Source organism: Macaca fascicularis, chromosome 10 (genome assembly GCF_037993035.2).
Source record: "Macaca fascicularis isolate 582-1 chromosome 10, T2T-MFA8v1.1".
Lineage (NCBI taxonomy): Eukaryota > Metazoa > Chordata > Mammalia > Primates > Cercopithecidae > Macaca > Macaca fascicularis.
Window position 1 is genome coordinate 85599138 of NC_088384.1, and position 18754 is coordinate 85617891.

Genomic DNA, 18754 nt, shown 5'->3' on the forward strand with positions numbered 1-18754 from the left:
GCTGGCATTACAGGCACCTGCCACAATGCCCAGCTAATTTTTTGTGTTTTTAGTAGAGATGGGGTTTCACTACATTGGCCAGGCTGGTCTTGAACTCCTGACCTCAGGCAATCCACCCACCTCAGCCTCCCAAAATGCTGGGATTACAGGCACGAGCCACTGCACCCAGCTCCCTTTGAGCATTTTAAGACAGTTGTTTTAAAGTCTTGGTCTAGTATCAGGATGGGACCAATATATTACAAGAGTCCTTATGAGTAGGAGGCAGGAGAGCAAGAATTAAAGAAAGACATGTGATAATGAAAGCAAGAGATTGGAGTGATGGAAAGATGAAACTGTGAGAAAAGGAATGTGAACAACCTCTAGAACTGGACAGGTAAGAGACAGAGACCCAAAACTATTATCTCTGCTGATACCTGTTTAGATTGTATATATTTAAAAGTGCTTTGAGATATATATAGAGAGAGGTACTGTTATAGTCAAGCAAGTGAACATAACCATCATCTCAAATAGTTGCCTTGTTTTGTGTGTATGCTAAGTGCATCTAAAATCTTATCTTTTAGTAAAAATTGTGAGAACAATTCAATATTATTAACTAGGGTCTTCATGTTGTACATGACATCTGTAGAGTTTTTCATCCTATCTGCAATTTTTTATCTTTCGACATACATCTCTCCATAACCTTCCCCAACCCTACTCCAGGAAACCAAAGTTTTATTCTCCACCTTTGCGTATTTGAGTTCTTCTCTTTTTTCTTGGTTATAGCTCAACAATTCCAATTTTGTACTTGTGACCCCCAGAAGTATACAATAATACATTTCTATTGTTGTAGTACATAAATTTAGTAGTAATTTGTCACAGCATCATTAGGAAACTAATGTAATGTGATTATGCTATGGATAAAAAAATTTCAGGCCTTAAAAAATGTTTTATTTCTTATTTAAGCCATATATTCATTGTGTGTTGAGAGTTCTGTCTTTCATAGTCACTCAGGAATCCAAATCGAGGAAGTAGCTTCCATCAGAGCCCTGTGGGTCTTTGTGGAAGGGAGCAGTTGATACACAGAGGCTCTTGCCGTTAAATGCACAGACCACAAATTATACCCATCAGTTCTGCTCAGAACTCAGTGGTCTAAAGAAGTCACATCACCCCACCCAACGGAATGATTCAGAAAAAGCAACACTCCATTTGGCCAGAAAGTAGAGACATAAATATTTGGCAAAGCATGAAATTTCCAAGGATGGTTCAGGAGTTCTACTCAGGTCCTCAACCTCATACTCCACCATTAAACTGGACCTCATTGTGCCACAGTGTCCTCACTTGTAATACAGTCTCATGTTACAGGCTTGTTGTGAGGGTTAAATGAGATAATACATGCAGTGTGCTGGGCTCAAGGCCCACTCCTGGGGTGTACTCAGTCAATGAAAGTCATTGATAAACACTTTAGAAAACATAACCACCACATAAGGATGAATAAATGACTGTTTTGTGTTTCCCTCCAGGAGTGGCAGGTGAGGAGGAGCTGCAGGTGATTCAGCCTGAGAAGTCAGTGTCGGTCACAGCTGGAGGTTCGACCACTCTGTCACCTCCCAGTTGCCCACAGATTGTTCAAAGGAACTGAAACAGGGCAGGAACTAATCTACAGTTCAAAAGGAGGCCACTTACCCTGGATAGCTTGCATTTCAGACATCACGAAGGGAAACAATACAGACTTTTCCATGTGCATCACTAGCATCGCAAAAGCCAACGCTGGCACCTACTACTGTGTGATGTTCTGGAAAGGGAGTCCTGACATAGAGTTGAAGTCTGCATCAGGCACTGAGCTGTCTATGCATGGTGAGTACAGTGTGGGCCTCCTTCATCCACCAGTGTGTGACAATAAGTCAATAGTAACACCTTCCATCCATTGAGCAACAATCGGGTGTGGTGGTGGGTGCTCATTTTCATGATCTGATGTCACACCCTTCTACAGATCAGTTAAGTTAAGGCCTGAAGCATCATACTATTCACCCAGGCACCCATGGCCTGAAAATGGTGGGTAAAGTCTGCAACACTTGTGTGCCTTCTCCACAACTTGTCTCTTCTCGTCTGACCCAGTCTTTGGCTTCCACAGATGAGGGAACCGAAAGATTGAGTGACTTGCCAAGGCACAAGGCCAGACCTTGCCTTCTGCCTCCAAAGAGCGTTTCCCCCCTCTGGGTGGCCAAGTCTCCTTTTTATGTAACTGGTACTCACTGCAAACTTACTATGTGCCAGGCTCTGCCCTGGTTGCTGTGCAAGCTGCAATGAACAAAACAGGGAAAAACTCTTCTCTCACAAACGTTACCCTCTCTTTCCTTCCAATAAGAAGGAATTTGTTAAGGGTGGGAGGGGAATTGTGTTTTTCTTAGTTTAATCTTCAAAAAACATCACATTGGGAAGATTCCTGAGAGGCACAGATTCATTGTTTAATCTGATGGCCCTGGTGGGCATAGATGCCACGAGCTTTGGTGTTTGTGGGTCTGTTAGAGAAACTCTTGTGTGATTCAGGGATTGAGTTACACAGGTACTGTAGGCTCCAGTCAGAGCTGGATCATCTCAGAATATCCCTCACTCTGGGAAAGAGGCCCCCCATGTGAGTGACTTAGAGGTTCCCCAGTGGAGTTAGCAAAGATGCTCACTTTGAGTTTCCTGCCAAAGATACAGATTCACAGTCTAACTCCTGATCCTGGGATGTTAGCACAGGAGGAATCTTCAGACCAGTCAGCCTAACCCCCTGTTGACAGATGAGAGCCTGAGGCCAGGAGGTGACATGGGTCTTGCCCACAGTCACAGGGCCAGTTAGTGATGGGATCCAAATTAGAGCTCTGATCTGATTCCAGGCAGATTCTTCTTGCTCTGGTGTTAGACATCATCTCCATAGAAGAGCCTGGTGCATCCTAGGTGCTAAATAAATGTTCCTTGAACAGAACCACTGAGAGGGAGCCAGCACTTCCCCTTTTCATCACCTTCCCAAGGTTCAGAATACCCCTGGCATCCAGACCCTGAGCCTGACTGGAAAACAGTAAGCATTTTATTTTATTTTATTTTATTTTATTTTTATTTTGAGATGGATCTCCTTCTGTCACCGAGGCTGCAGTGCAGTGGCACCATTTCGGCTCACTGCAACCTCTACCTCCTGGATTCAAGTGATTCTCCTGCCTCAGCCTCCTGAGTTGCTGGGACTACAGGTGCCTGCCACTGCATCTGGCTATTATTTGTATTTTTAGTAGAGACAAGGTTTCACCATGTTGGCCAGGCTGGTCACGAACTCCTGACCTCAGGTGATCCACCCACCTGGGCCTCCCAAAGTGCTGCGATTACAGGTATGAGGCAATGCACCTGACCCATTTCATTTTATATAAAGATTCTATATCAGGACATAGACAGCTGCTCTACTGTTTAATACCTGTAGAGTACTCCAACTTATGGAGCTATCAAACTTCATTTTACAGTCTTCTGTTAGTGGATATGTAAGTTGTTCCCAACCTTGGGCTACTAAAACAACGCTGCAGTGGGTGGCCTTATACATGCATCATCCTGCTCAAGTGGAAGACACCCACTGGAAGTGGCATTGCTAGGTCAGAGGGTATGTGTGTTTTAAGGTGTGTAGCTATTGCTAATGTGTTCTTCTTGATGTTGTAATAATCAGCACCCCCCCGCCCCGCATCCCTTGAACATAGGTAGGGAAGGTGGTTTTACCCTGATTTTGCAGATATTACAAAGACACTGAAGTTCCCTGATGGTTCATATTGTGCCTAGGTAAGCACCCTTATCAAGGCTCAGGAGTAACTCAGATGTGCTGACTCCTAGTAGAGTGCTCATTCCTCTTTTCCAAGCCATTAACCTAAATGATGCCCTGGATGAGATTGGAGAAAAGTGAGGAGGGGATCAAAGAGTGGCAGCTGTCCCAGATGCTGTGTCTTCATCTGGCATTTTCTCCTTATAACCAGTGCTATGAGAGAGGGGTCATTTGCTGCCTCATTTATAGATGAGGACACAGGTTTAGAGAGGGGATCTGACTTGTGAGCAGGTAGAGGAGCCAAGGTTTGACCCCCAGGAGCCTGACACACAGCCCTTCTCTCTGCAACACCCAGTTGTGCTTGCTGAAGTGTAGGGAAATGCTTCAACCTTCTCGTTCTAAACTGTTGTGTTGTTCTGTTCTGTATCAATAAACATTAAAAAGAAAAGCCTTCTTCTTGTATGGGTAGGAGAGGCTGGCTTGACAACCCCCATCAGAAAGATCCTGCAGGCATTATATCTTATGTTGAACCTGTCCTAAAAGATATGTCTTAGCATTTAGGACTCTTCTTACATGTGCTGTTTCTCCTTCATTGAGCAGCATCCATGGAGCTGAGTCTAGCCTCCTGCTTTTCAGCAGACCACATTGAAACCACCTTTGCAAAATTATGAGAGACAGTGAAAGAGATCTAACTCAACTGACTCCATCTTGCTTCTAACCTCCAAGCTGTCCTTGTTCATTCCTGGACATAGGCTGAACTAACTTTGGGAGAAACTTAGTTTAAACAAAGGCGGTAACAGCCCTTTCCCAAGCAGACCTTCTTACCTGGAGACCAGAATGCCTTTGTAGGACCAACATTAGCAACAAGATGAGAAATTACGGTTTAGGAGTCATGCAACTGGAGGCTACAAGATTCTGACCCTCCCTAAACTGCTCCTAAGATCAGTGCTTGAGATATTTGGCAGACCCTGAACTTGATGGATCAGTAGCACCACCCAGATTAAAAAAAAAAAGAACTGGCTCATCTGATCTTATGGCCCCCCACCCAGGAACTGACTCAGCTCAAGAAGACAGTTTTGACTCCCTATGATTTCATCTCTGACCAATCAGAACTCCCGGCTCACTGGTTTCTCCTTACCCACCAACTTATCCTTAAAAACTCTGCTCCCCGAATGCTCGGAGAGACTGATTTGGATAATACTAAAGCTCTGGTCTCCTGCACAGCCAGCATTGCGTGAATTACTCTTTCAAGCAGTTCCCTGGTCTTAATAAATCGATTCTGTCTAGGCAGTGGGCAAGGTGAACCCCTTGGGCAGTTACAACGTGCCCACCCACTCATGGCACTGAAGACTAAGGATGTGGGAACGAGACATTTCTTAGAGTTCTTGTGTTCCGTGTGAACTAGAGTTTACATTCTCTTCTTGGGCTGTTAGGAACCCAAGGTCTTCTGTTTATGGCTACAGAGTAACCATAGGGAGCCCAGGGGGAGAACTACACAGTAACCAGCCCTGGGCAGCCAGGAGGGAGGCTTCTCCCTTGAATTGCATGAAGCCAAGAATCTCAAAGGGACAAGGGAGGTGGTAGTCAGTGTTGGGGATGTTGAAGTTCTAGTGCTTACTCTTTGATGAACAGGAAAGCTTGGCAAAACACAGGAAATGCCCAAGTCACGCATGGGGGATGAGGAGACAATGCCTTCGTTTCTCTTAGCCTCAGTTTTCTCATCTGTAAAATCATGACAATCTTGGACTCCTTTAGGAGAGTAGAAAGGACTTAAGGTTCTCTCTGTAAATCACCTAGCATATTGTAGGCCAAATCTTGTGTTATTTCAAGGCTGTGTGATCTCAAGCAACCCAGTTCCCTTTGCTGAGCCTGTTTCTTCATATGTAGGGTGTAATTATACCAACCATTCCAAGATGTTAAGAGGATACAGCAAGCCTGGGGAGAGAATAGACTTCAGTAAATGATGGGGTTGTTTTCCCAAGGTTGTGTGATCTTGGTAAAGTCTTGGCTATCCTCGAGTCCTCAGTTTTCCCATTTGTAAAATGGTGATGATCATGGCCACCATTATGGACTCTGTGGGGATTGGAGAGGATGTGCACAGAGTTCTGGATGGTGGTGGTGTTAGGGTTATTACTGAGTGTCAGTAGCACAGTGATTAGGAGAGCATGGGTTGGAGCCCCACCACTTGTGCCACATCTTAGCTCTGCCATTTCCCAGCTCTGTGATCTGGGACAAGGCACTCTGCCGTCATGGGCCTTGGTATCCTTACCAGTCAATTGTAACTCGACTTGGGAATATTTTCTCCAACTCTACGTGCTGTTTGTTTACTCTGCTGATTACTTATTTTGCTCTTCAGAAGCTTTTTAATTAGGTCCCATTTATTCATTTTTGTTTTTGTTGAATTTGCTTTTGGGGTCTTAATCATGAATTTTTTAATGAGGCTGATGCCTAGAAGAGGTTTTCCAACCTTGTCTTCCAGAATTTTTATAGTTCCAGGTTTATATTTAACTCGTTGATTCATCTTGAATTGATTTTTGTATGAAGTGAGAGATAGGAATCCAGTTTCATTCTTCTACATGTAGCTTGCCAGTTTTCCCTGCACCAATTATTAAATAGGGTGTTCATTCCCCAGCTTATATGTTTGCATGTTTTGTTGAAGATCAATTGGCTGCATGTATTGGGCTCTATTACTTGGTTCTTTATTCTGTTCCATTGGTCTATGTGCCTACTTTTATACTAGTCCCATGTTATTTTGGTAACTATAGCCTTGTATAATTTGAGGTCTGGTAATGTGATGCCTTCAGATTTGTTCTTTTTGCTTAATATTGCTTTGGCTATGCAGGTGCTTTTTGTTGTTGTTGTTCCATGTGAATTTTAGGATTGTTTTTTCTAATTCCGTGAAAAATGTTGCTAGCATTTTTATGGGAATTGCAATGAATCTGCAGATTGCTTTGGGCAGTATGGTCATTTTCTTAATATTGATTCTTCCAATCCATGAGCATGGGATGTGTTTCCATTTGTTTGTGTCACCTATGATATCTTTCAGCAGTGTTTTGTAGTTCTTCTTGTAGAGATTTTTCACCTTCTTGATTAAGTACATTCCTATGTATTTTATTTATTTTGCAGCTGTTGTTTGTTTTCCTAGGTATTTTATTTTGCAGTTGTTTGGGACTGAGTTCTTCATTTGATTCTCAGTTTGGTGGTTGTTGGTGTACAGCAGTGCTCCTGAGTTGTGTACATTGATTTTGTAACCTGAGACTTTATTGAATTCGTTTATCAAATCTAGGAGTCTTTCTGAGAAGTCTTTATGATTTTCTAGGTATACAATCATATCATCTGCAAACAGCAATAGTTTGACTTCCTCTTTTCCCATTTGAATGCCCTTTACCTTTTATCTTTCTCTTGCCTAATTGCTGTGGCTAGGATATCTAGAACTATGTTGAATAGAAGTAGTGAAAGTGGGCATCCCTGTCTTGTTCTGTTCTTGGGGGAATGCTTTCAACTTTTTCCCATTCAGTAGGATATTGGCATAGGTTTGTCATATATGGCTTTTATTATTTTGAGGTAAGACCCTTCTATGCTTAATTTGTTGGGAGCTTTTATCATAAAGGAATGCTGGATTTTGTCAAATGCTTTTTCTGCATCTGTTGAGATGATCATATGGTTTTTGCTTTTAATTCTGTTTATGTGATGTATTGCATTTATTGACTCATGTATGTTAAACTATCCCTGCATCCCTGGGTTGAAATCCACTTGATCATGATGAAATACCTTTTTGTTGTGCTGTTGAATTTGGTTAGCTAGTATTTTGTTAAGGATTTTTGCATCTATGTTCATCAGAGAAATTGGTCTGTGTTTTCTTTTTTTGTTATGTCCTTTTCTGGTTTTGATAATAGGGTGATACTGGCTTCATAGAATGATTTAGGGAGGAGTCCCTCTTTCTCTATCTTTTGAAATACTTTCAGTAGAATTGATACCAATTCTTCTTTGAATGTCTGATAGAATTCAGCTGTGAATCCATCTGGTCCTGGACCTTTTTTTTGTTTGCCATTTTTTTGGTTACCTATTCAATCTCACTACTTGTTATTGGTCTGTTCAGAATTTCTATTTCTTCCTGATTTAATATAGGAGGATTGTATCTTTCCAGGAATTCATCCATTTCCTGTAGGTTTTCTAGTTTATGTGCATAAAGGTGTTTATAGTAGTCTGAAATGATCTTTTGTATTTCTGTGGTGTCGGTAGTAATGTCTCCAGTTTCATTTCTAATTGAGCTTATTTGCATCCTCTCTCTTCTTGGTTAATCCAGTTAATGGTCTCTCTGTTTATTTTTTCAAAGAACCAGCTATTTGTTTCAATGATCTTTTGTATTTTGTTGTTGTTATTGGTGTCTGAATTTCATTTAGTTCTGCTCTGAGCTTTGCTATTTCTTTCCTTCTTCTAGCTTTGGGTTTAGTTTGGTCTTGTTTCTTTAGTACCTTGAGGCATGATATTAGGTTGTCAATTTGTGCTCTGACAGACTTTGCGTTGTAGGCATTTAGTGCTGTAAACTTTCCTTTTAACACTGCTTTTGCTGTTTCCCAGAGGTTTTGATAACTTGTGTCATTATTATCATTCAATTCAAATGACTTTTTGATTTCCATCTTGATTTCATTTTTAACCCAGTTATCATTCAGGAGCGGATTATTTAATTTCTATGTATTTGTGTAGTTTGGAGTGTTTCTTTTCGACTTAATTTCCAGTTTTATTCCACTGTAGTCTGAGAGGATACTTGATACGATTTTGATTTTTAAAAATTTATTGAAACTTTTTGTGACCTAACATATGGTCTATTTTGTGCTGATGAGATGAATATATATTCTGCAATTTGGGGGTAGAATGTTCTGTAAATATATGTTAAGTCCATTCGTTCTAGGGTGTAATTTAAGTCCATTATTTCTCTGTTGACTTTCTGTCTTGATGGTCTGCCCAGTGCCGTCAGTGGTATATTAAAGTCTTCTACTATTATTGTGTTGCTGTCTGTCTCATTTCTTAGGTCTATTAGTAATGATTTTATGGATCTGGGAGCTCCAGTGTTAGGTGCTTAGAAATTTAGGATTTTAATATCTTCTTGTTGGATTGATCCTTTTATAATTACATAGTGACCATTTTTGTCCTTTTATACTGTTGTTGCTTTGAAGCCTGTTTTGTCTGAAATAAGAATAGCTACTCCTGCTGGCTTTTGGCTTCCATTTGTGTGGAATATCTTTTTCCACCATGTTACCTTGAGTTTATATGAATCTTTCTGTTAGGTGAGTCTCTTAAAGACAGAAGATATTTGGATTGTGACTTTTTTATCCATTCTGCCATTCTGTATCTTTTAAGTGGAGCATTTAGGCCATTTACATTCAACATTAATATTGAGAAGTGAGGTACTGTTCTCTTCATCATGTTAAATGTTACCTAGATAGTTTTTTCTTTTCATTGTGTTATTGTTTTGTAGGCCCTGTGAGTTTTAAGCTTCCAAGAGATTCTGTTTTGGTGCGTATTGGATTTTTGTTTCTAGGTTTAGAACACCTTTTAGCATTTATTATAGTGCTGGTATGGTAGTAACAAATTCCCTCAACATTTGTTCGTCTAAAAATTACTTCATTTCTTCTTTATTTATTAAACTTAGTTTTGCAGGGTACAAAATTCTTGGCTGAAAATTGTTCTGTTTAGGGGGTTGAAGAGAAGTCCCCAATCCCTTCTAGCTTGTAAGGTGTCTGCTGAGAAGTCTACTGTTAGTTTGATAGGTTTTCCTTTGTAAGTTTCCTGATACTTTTGTCTTACTGCTCTTAGAATTCTTTCCTTCATGTTGACTTTGGATAGCCTGATAACTATATGCCTTGGTGAAGATGTTTTTGCAATGCATTGCCCAGGAGTTCTTTGAGCTTCTTGGATTTGGCTATCTAGATCTCTAGCCAGGCCAAGGATATTTTCCTCAATTATTCCCTCAAATATATTTTCCAGACTTGTTATTTTCTTTTCTCCCTCAGGAACATCAATTATTTTTATGCTTGGTCATTTTACATAATCCTGTATTTCTTGGAGACTTTGTTCATTTCTTTTGATCCTTTTTTAAAAAAAAAAAATTGCCTAATATAATTAATTCAAAAGCCTTGTCTCCAAGCTCTGAAATTCTTTCTTTTACTTGTTTTAGTGTTTTGTTAAAATTTTCTACTGCATTTTGTAATTCTGTAAGTGTGTCTTTCATTTCCAGAAATTCAAATTGGTTTTTCTTGATGATATCTATCTGTCTAGAAAATTTTTCATTCATATCCTAAACTTCAAAAAAAAATTTATGATGGTTTTCACCTTTCTCTGATATCTCCTTGAGTAGCTTAATAATTCCTTATCTAGCATTTTCAAATATTTCATCTCAGTTTGCATCCATTGCTGTAGAGCTAGTGTGATCCTTTGGGGCTGTTATGGAACCATATTTTGTCATATTACCGGAGTTTATATTCTGGTTCCTTCTCATTTGAGTAGGCTATTTCTTCTAACTATTCTTGAATTTATCTTTGATTTGACTGTATTTGTTGTTTGTTTTAATTTCTTTTTCCCCTTAAGGATGAGACTTTAATACTTATAGTTAGTTACAGCCTAATTTGGTTCTTGGTGCTTCCAGGGATGAAGACTGTAAGAGTTCCTTGGTTATAAAGTCTTTGTATAATGGCTTTCACACATGCTAGTTGTAGTAGGGGCCAGTAGGGGAGGTGTCCTTGGGTAGGAACTAGTTGTGACTACAGCAGGTGGATAAATGCAATACCCAATGGTGGGCAGAGGTCCCAGCTTTGACAGAGGTTCTTGGAGGAGCTCTCAGTGAGTTGCACTGAGATCTTATCAGAGGGAAGGATTGAAGCCACCTTAGCTCCCCTGCCAGGTCAGCAGGAAATTTATTCACCTCTCAGACACACTCTTGTCCCAGTACTCCAGCATTCAGATCAGACAGGCACCTCTTTTCATGGGTAGGAATGTTGATGTTCAAGTAGAGAGGAATTGTGACTCTGTCTCTTGTGCAAGCTGGCACCTGGAGGATGCTTCTCCTGTGAGGATGCCATCATCCTGACGTGTTCCAGAAAGGGTGTCTATAGTTGCACCCACACTTAGCTCCCATGAGAGAAGCCCCAACAGAGCCTGTGATGGTGAAAAAGGGAGAAAATACATTTCCTTATTCAAGGCCCTTCATGTGCACCAAGGCTGTCTGACTGTTGGGCTACAGCTGAAGACTTACCCTGTTGAGTCCAGCACTGCAATTGTGCCTCTGCTAAACTTCCCACCAATGGAAATATCTGATCCTCAAGGCCTGTTGTCTGGATTCTTTTGTCTCACAGGATGTTCCCTTGATGTGGTGCACTCCCCCTTCTCCTAGGAGTGGGGATCCCTGGGAACCAGGCTACTGTGAGTGTTATTGTTCCTCTGGGTCTAGCCATCCAGTGAAGTTGCCAAACTCCAAGCTCATGTTGGAGAGTGTCTGCAAGGGATCTGGTGATGTGACCTGTCCTCAAGTCTCCCAGCCATGGGTAGCAGCACTAGCTCAAATGGGGGTAGCAGGTGAGTGATGTAGACTCTGTGAGATTCCTTGTTTATTGATAGCCTTAGTGTGCTCACTTTCTTGAATACCAGTTAGAGTGGAATGATCTGATCATGTGGACAGACTCAGGACCTCCTGGTTAGCCAGAGTGGTGCAGGCAGTAGTGATAGCTGAGATTATACAGTTGTCTTTTCCTTGGGTGCAGTGTGATTCCACCAGGAGATGCTATCATGGACTGTGTTGGTTGGCTTCCAGCCAGGAGGTGACGCTTGCAAAACAGCACCAGCTGCAGTAGTTGCAGTAGGATTTTCGCTTGCCTTATGTTGCCTAGTGGGGGTACTCTGGTTTCTCAGGCAATGGAGAGAGGCATATAGTTCTTAAGAGTTTCTGTCCTTTGTGTGAAGCTACCAGGGCAAGTGGCAGAGCAAAGCCAGGTGGGAGCTGGGTCAGGGGGTTTGCACTCTGAGTCTTTGCTGGCAGGGCACACAGCAGCCCCTGTGGGTGTTGGGGGATGGGAGCAGGTCTCAGGTCACTGGGTTCACCTTTCAGAAGGGAGTATTGCTGCCTGTGCTGCACAGAAGGGTTTGCACATGGAATGGTGAGGAGCAAGCAGCAGTAAGCCCATGCACAGTTCCCACGCACTTGGCGAGGCAGATCCACTCCCACAGTGTTACACTGGCAGCAGTGAGCTAAGTACCAGTCAGCCTGCACTCAAATTCCAATTGCCCCAGTGAAGATAACAGCTGCCGCTTTCAGATCACACCCCTCCCCATCCACTGCAAAGCTGGGTGCCTGGCTCCTGCACTCGGGGTTGCAGCCAACTTTTCACTCTCCCCTGCCCTGGTCTTGGCTAAGGGAGTTCATCCCCAACCGAGGTTCTATTGTGAAACTCCCTTGGGGGCTTCCTTCAACCTGAAACCAACTGCTTGAACTTTTCGGCTGTCCTTCGCAGAGTCCCCTGTGTGGAACAGTAGGGAATGGCTTCCATCGGTCCACACGGGGATTTGGAAGTGCATGCACGGGTCTTCCCGCCTTTGCTCCTACTTTTATATTCCACAGGCCTCCCCAAGTCGGTTCCTGGGCTGGTTGGGGTTAAAGCCATCTCCCCCTGCCTGGACTTTTTTCACTGGATATCATGTTAGCTGTGGATTTGTCATATATGGATTTCATTGTATTGAGGAACATTCATTTTACATCTACTTTTTTGAGCATTTTTATAATTAAAAAATGTTAAATTTTGTCATATGCTTTTTTTTTTGTCGCTGTCAATATGGTCCTATGGTTTTTGTCCTTCATTCTGCTGACGTAGTGTATTGCATTTATAGGTTTATGTGTCTTGAAGCATCCTTGTATTCCTGAGAAAAATCTCACTTGATCATGCTGAAACACACAGGATTTTAAAAAGACTTTCCTTACATCTCTTCCACTCATTTTTTAGTCTACATGAAATGCACGTTGAAGAGATATTCAGTTTTCCCTGTTGCCCAGTCACTCTCTTCCCTTTTCTACTCTCTGATATTACCACTGAAACTCTCCCAATGTGTTAAGATAAGCAATTCCTTTAAGCAAACTTCTCTCTTGGTAAAATGAGTTTTATCTCAAAGCAGAACTTCTGTGCATTACTGTCTTAGAGTTCCCTCTTTCTTGAAGGGTAGGAATGAGGGAGAAAGAAAGGGATAAAACAGAGAGCTCTGTCTATGTTATCTACATCTATAGTCATATCAATAGCTATATCCATATGCTTATCATGTAATATTGATTGAAGACTCCATGACTTAGAAAATCTAAAAAGTAACAATTCGCAATTTTTGAATACTCACCATGTGCCAGACACTGTTGGAAATGCCTTACAGCTGTTACTTCAGATGGTCATTATGCCCAAAATAGATATTCCCCTTAACCTGATCCTCCCACCACTCACAGATAAGAAAACAGAAGCACAAAGAGCTGTGAGGATGCTCATTGGTAACTGGTAGAGCTATGATTTGAACTCAGGCACTCTGACTCTAGAGATCACAGGTTTCACTGTTGCTCTTGTCAAATGCCTGTGGCCTTGATTCTATGCCATGACATTTCTGCAGCTGCTGCTCATGGGAGTGAGGGGGGTGTGGTGTGGGGATGAGGGTTTGTGGTTTTCTCCTCCTGGGTTCTTCTGCTTTCTTTGTGTATGCAAATGAATGTTTTTTAAACTAAGTCATCTACATGGGAAACTCAGTTTCTAGCAAATATCACAGATGCAGTCCACTGAAAATAGGTTTTAGTATCCCAGGGAAGTGTCTTAATGAGTAATTCACACCTTATACACATATATATTGGATAGCTACTATATGCCAGGACCTGACATAGAACATGGTGTGCCTTGGTGAATAAAAGAGCAAAAGTAGTTGACCTTTTGGAGCTTATATTCTACTGGAGAAATGACAATAAACAATACACATGATAAGTAGATAAATAGTGTAATATGAGTATATGATTTTATCATGTTGTAGAAATGTCCATATATTCCTTTTATTATTTTTCTCATAAAAAGATGTTCAAATTTGTAAAATGCTTTTCTACATCAAATGAGATAATCGTGTATTTTTCTCTTCATTGTGTAAATATGGTATATTACATTATCATTTGCATATTGAAACATCTTTGTATTCTAGGAATAAATTCCACTTAGTCATGGTGTAGAATCCTTCTAATGTGCTGTTAAATTCAGTTTGCTAATATTTGGTTAAGAATTGTTGCATCAACAAATTAGAAGACCAACAGTCAACAAAATGGTATGCAACTGCACCTGATGGAAATTGTAATTTTGCGTTTCAGTGAAAGTTTAGTTTCCAGTGGGCCCCATTTCAGATGAGCAGAGCCTTGCATGTGGGGCAATCTATGGTTCATGATTGCAACAGGAGAGTATTGTTCCTAGATCTGGACTCCAGGATAGGAGATCCCAGTAGGTAACCAGACATTTGTTGTTTTAATGGAGTATAGCACAAGGGTGAGAGGGCATTGTTTTCACATGAAAGGCCCTGGATGTATGGCCATAATGAATGGTCTAGAAACTCCAAAAAGCAAGAAAGAAATTGCTGAAGTCTCCACAGAGAAGAGGTATTTTTGTTTCTTTGCTTATAGGCACTAACAGGGGTGCCTATTGATTTTAATTTGTAAATAAACTTTGTAAAAGAAGAATATGTTGTCACTGGCACTGCAAAACAACTTAGAGATGCTGAATAATGTGATGTTAATATGCATATCACATGAATCTCCTTTGAAGGGGCTGTTATCAGTGTTATGTCATCCCGTGCTCTTGAAGAAATGTAGATGTCATTATTGATATTTAAGCAGGATCCTCACTTCAGGATGGAGAGTCTTGGCAGAACTCCAAAAGGTAACACAAAGCTGCACATAGCACAGCACAAGAAAGCCATCAATGTAAAAAGCCTTCTCAAGTTGTGGAACCAATCAGAGTAGCAAATTAGTAAGCCATGAATAGTTAAAGAGCATCTCCTAGGAACTTTCCACCCCAGTTTAGAATGATCCCATTTTCATTGCCGTTAGTATTGAAAATGGTAAAGTCAGGCTTTTGGGTCTTTACGAATCACTCTAAGATGGCCATGAAGATTTCACTTGGAAAGGCATATGGAGTATGATTTATTTTACTCACTGGTCCTAGAGAGGGAAGTAGGGCATGCCAGGTAGAAAGACATATGAGAAGAGCTCCAAGGAAGCAGGCTCAATCAAGCAGATAGGGAAGCAAGAGATAAAGAATTCCTCAGCAAGGGCCTTTACTGGAAGTCAGAGTACAGGGCACAAGCAAAGAGCATGATGGGATTTACTGGTGTCTTTTTATGGGACTAGGTCACAATATGGGAGGGCAAGAAAGGGAACTCGTTCCAGGGACCAGCCTTATCACACTGGTGCACATGGTCACCTGGGCAGAGTACTCACAGCATGATTGTGGGATGTTGAAGCATCAGAAAAATATGAATTAAAATAAATTTACTCTCTTCCGGTTCTAGGCGCTTTGGGAGCTGCGGCTTAAGGTGCAGACATAGCCAAGTCCAAGAATCACACCACACACAACCAGTCCCGAAAATGGCACAGAAATAGTATCAAGAAACCCCAGTCACAAAGATATGAATCTCTTAAGGGGGTGGACCCCAAGTTCCCGAGGAACATGCGCTTTGCCAAGAAGCACAACAAGAAGGGCCTAAAGAAGATGCAGGCCAACAATGCCAAGGCCATGAGTGCACGTGCCGAGGCTGTCAAGGCCCTCGTAAAGCCCAAGGAGATTAAGCCCAAGATCCCAAAAGGTGTCAGCGGCAAGCTTGATCGACTTGCCTACATTACCCACCCCAAGCTTGGGAAGCGTGCTCGTGCTCACACTGCCAAGGGGGTTCAGCTGTGCCAGCCAAAGGCCAAAGCCCAGGATCAAACCAAGGCCCAGGCTGCAGCTCCAGCTTCAATTCCAGCTCAGGCTCCCAAAGGTGCCCAGGCCACTACAAAGGCTACAGAGTAGATATCTCTGTCTGCCAACGTGAGGACAGAAGGACTGGTGCGACCCCCCACCCCCACCTCCAGGCTGCCATCTTCATGGGGATGGGGTCCTTCTGTGCTATTTATACAAATAAACCTGAAGGAGGATTTGTTAGCCTCTGTCTATGATCCTGGAAAAATAAAAAAATAAAATAAAATAAATTTACATGTAGCAGGACTTTTAAAATTTATTAATTAATTAATTTTTTTTTGAAACAGAGTCTCAATCTGTCACCAGACTGGAGTGCAGTGGTGTGATCTCAGCTCACTGCAACCTCCGATTCCCCGGTTCAAGCTATTCTCCTGCCTCAGTCTCCCGAGTAGCTGGGATTATAGGCACATGCCACCACACCCAGTTAACTTTTGTAGTTTTAGTAGAAACAGGGTTTCACCATGTTGGCCAGGGTGGTCTTGATCTCCTGACCTCGTAATCTGCCTGCCCTGGCCTCCCAAAGTGCTGGGATTATAGGCATGAGCCACTGTGCCCAGCCTGGACATTTTTATTTACACAACTTGGAGTTGCCATGTAGCATCCTTTTATTTCTACCTGAAACCACTCCCTGTAGCATTTCTTGTAGGTAAGGTTTAATGGTAGTGAACTCTCTTAGTTTTTGTTCATCTGAGAATATCTTAATTTCTCCCTGTTTAGAGGATAGTTTTCCCAGGTATAAGATTCTTGGTTGATAGATTTTTCCTCTTGCAGTATTTTCAGTGTATCACTCCTCTGTCTTCTGGTTTCCAATGCTTCTGATAAGAAATCGGCTGATCATCTCATTGAGGAACTCTTGTATGTGAGGAATCCATTTTCTGTTGCTGCTTTCAGGGTTCTTTCCCTGACTTTAGTTTTCAACAGTTGGATTATAATGTGTCTTAGTGTGGGTCTCTGAGTTTTTCCTTGAGTTAAACTTGAGTTTCTTCCGCATTTGAAATTTGAGGATTCATGTATTTATCAAGTTTCAGAAGGTTTTGGGGTATTATGTCTTTGAATAATCTGTTCCTTTCTCGCTTGCTCTTTTCTTCTTCTAGAACTCTAACAGTGTTTATGTTGATCCATTTGATAATGTCCCACAATGTCCTCAGGTTCTGCTTGTTTTTCTTTATTCCTTTTTCTTTCTATTCCCCAGTCACAATAATTTCAACTATTCCATATTCCAGTTTTCTGAGTCTCTCTTCTAACTGCTCACACCAGTTGGAGAACACCTCTGGTGGATTTTTCAATTATTGGACTGTTTAATTCTTAAGTTTCTGTTTGTTTAATTTTTATAATTTTTCTTTGCTGTTGTTCTTATTTTATTAATGCATCATATTCCAATGTTTCTTTAGTTGTTTGTCTGTTGTTTTCTTTAGCTGTTTGAGCATGTTTAAGATAGTGATTTAACATCTTGGTCTAGTGTCAGGATGGGCCCAGTGTATGAAAAGGGTCTTTGTAGGACATATGACAATGGAAGCAAGAGGTTGGAGTGATGGGAAGATGTAACCATGAGAAAAGGAATGTGGCAGCCTCTAGAATTTGAAAAGGCAAGGAACAGAGCCTCCAGAATACACACAGCTCTGCTGACACCTCTTATTTAAGGGGTAAAACATGGTACTTTCATATACATAGACATAGGATAATGGTTATTACAGTCAAGCAAATGAACACATCCATCCTCTCACATAGTTATCGTGTGTGTGTGTGTGTGTGTAGGGCATCTAAGATAGACTGTTTGAGCAAAAATACTGAATTCAATACAATCCTATTAACTCTAGTCCTCATATTGCACAGTAGATCTCTGGACTTCTTCATCCTGCCTATCTGCAATATTCACCAACATGTCATCCTCTATCTTTGTATATTTGAATATTTTTCTCCTTGATTCTATCCATAACATGATTTTAGACTTCTGACCCCCAGAACTATAAGATGATACATTTCTTTTGTTTTAAGATGCTAAGTTCTGATAATTTGTCACATCAACATTAGGAAACTAAGGTAATGTAATTACACTATGGGTGAGAAATTCTCAGAGGCTTAAAACAATGTTGAGTTTGTTAGTTAAGCAACATGTTCAGTGTATGTGGAGAATTCATGGTCATTCAGGCATCCAGGCTGATGGAGCTGACCTCATCAGAGCCTTGTAGGTCTCTGTGGAAGGGAGAAGTTAATCCATAGAGGCTCTTGCACTTAAATGCACAGCCACAAATTATACCCATCACTTCTGCTCACAACTCAGTGGCCTAAAGCAGTCACATGGCCCCACCCAATGCAATGATTCAGAAAGTGCAGCCAGGCACGGTGGCTCACGCCTGTAATCCCAGCACTTTGGGAGGCCGAGGTGGGCAGATCACCTGAGGTCAGGAGTTTGAGACTAGCCTGACCAACATGGAGAAACCCCATCTCTACTAAAGATACAAAAGTAGCTGGGCATGGTGCCACATGCCTGTAATCCCAGCTACTCAGGAGGCTGAGGCAGGAGAATCCCCTGAACCTGGGAGGCAGAGGTTGGGGTGAGCCGAGATCATGCCATTGCACTCCTGCCTGGGCAACAAGAGCTAAGCTCCATCTCAAAAAAAAAAAAAAAAAAAAAGGAAAAAGAAAGTGCAATACTCTTTATGGCCAGAAAGTGGAGGCACAAATATTCGGCAAAGCATGACACTTCCAAAGGGGGCTCAGGAGCTCCACTCCACTCAGGTTAGCAACCCCATGCTCTTCCATGAAACTAAACCTCTCTGTGTCTCAGCGTCCTCACTTGTAATACAGTCTCATGTTACAGACTTGTTGTGAGGGTTAAATGAGATAATACACGCAGTGTGCTGAGCTTAGGGCCTTCTCCTGGTATGCACCCAGTCATTGAAGTTCATTGATAAACACTTGAGGAAACATTCAAGGTCACGTAAGGATGAATAAATGATGGCTCTGTTACTTTCTAGAAGTGGCAGGT

At 41.6% G+C, this 18754-nt stretch overlaps 1 protein-coding gene and 1 pseudogene across 1 annotated transcript; both read left to right on the top strand.

Annotated features, from left to right (window-relative positions):
* Nucleotides 1–18754, top strand: part of LOC102142323 (signal-regulatory protein beta-1-like) — a 59262-nt pseudogene that overhangs the window by 2361 nt on the left and 38147 nt on the right.
* LOC135965370 (large ribosomal subunit protein eL29-like) lies at nucleotides 15470–15921 on the top strand. The gene has a single exon (XM_065521858.1). It carries the CDS (start codon nucleotides 15475–15477, stop codon nucleotides 15814–15816), a length of 342 nt encoding a protein of 113 aa, XP_065377930.1. The 5' UTR covers nucleotides 15470–15474; the 3' UTR covers nucleotides 15817–15921.

Bases quoted from the DNA above. Each gene is read 5' to 3' on its own strand.
- LOC135965370 (XM_065521858.1), top strand. From the start codon at position 15,475: ATGCGCTTTGCCAAGAAGCACAACAAGAAGGGCCTAAAGAAGATGCAG.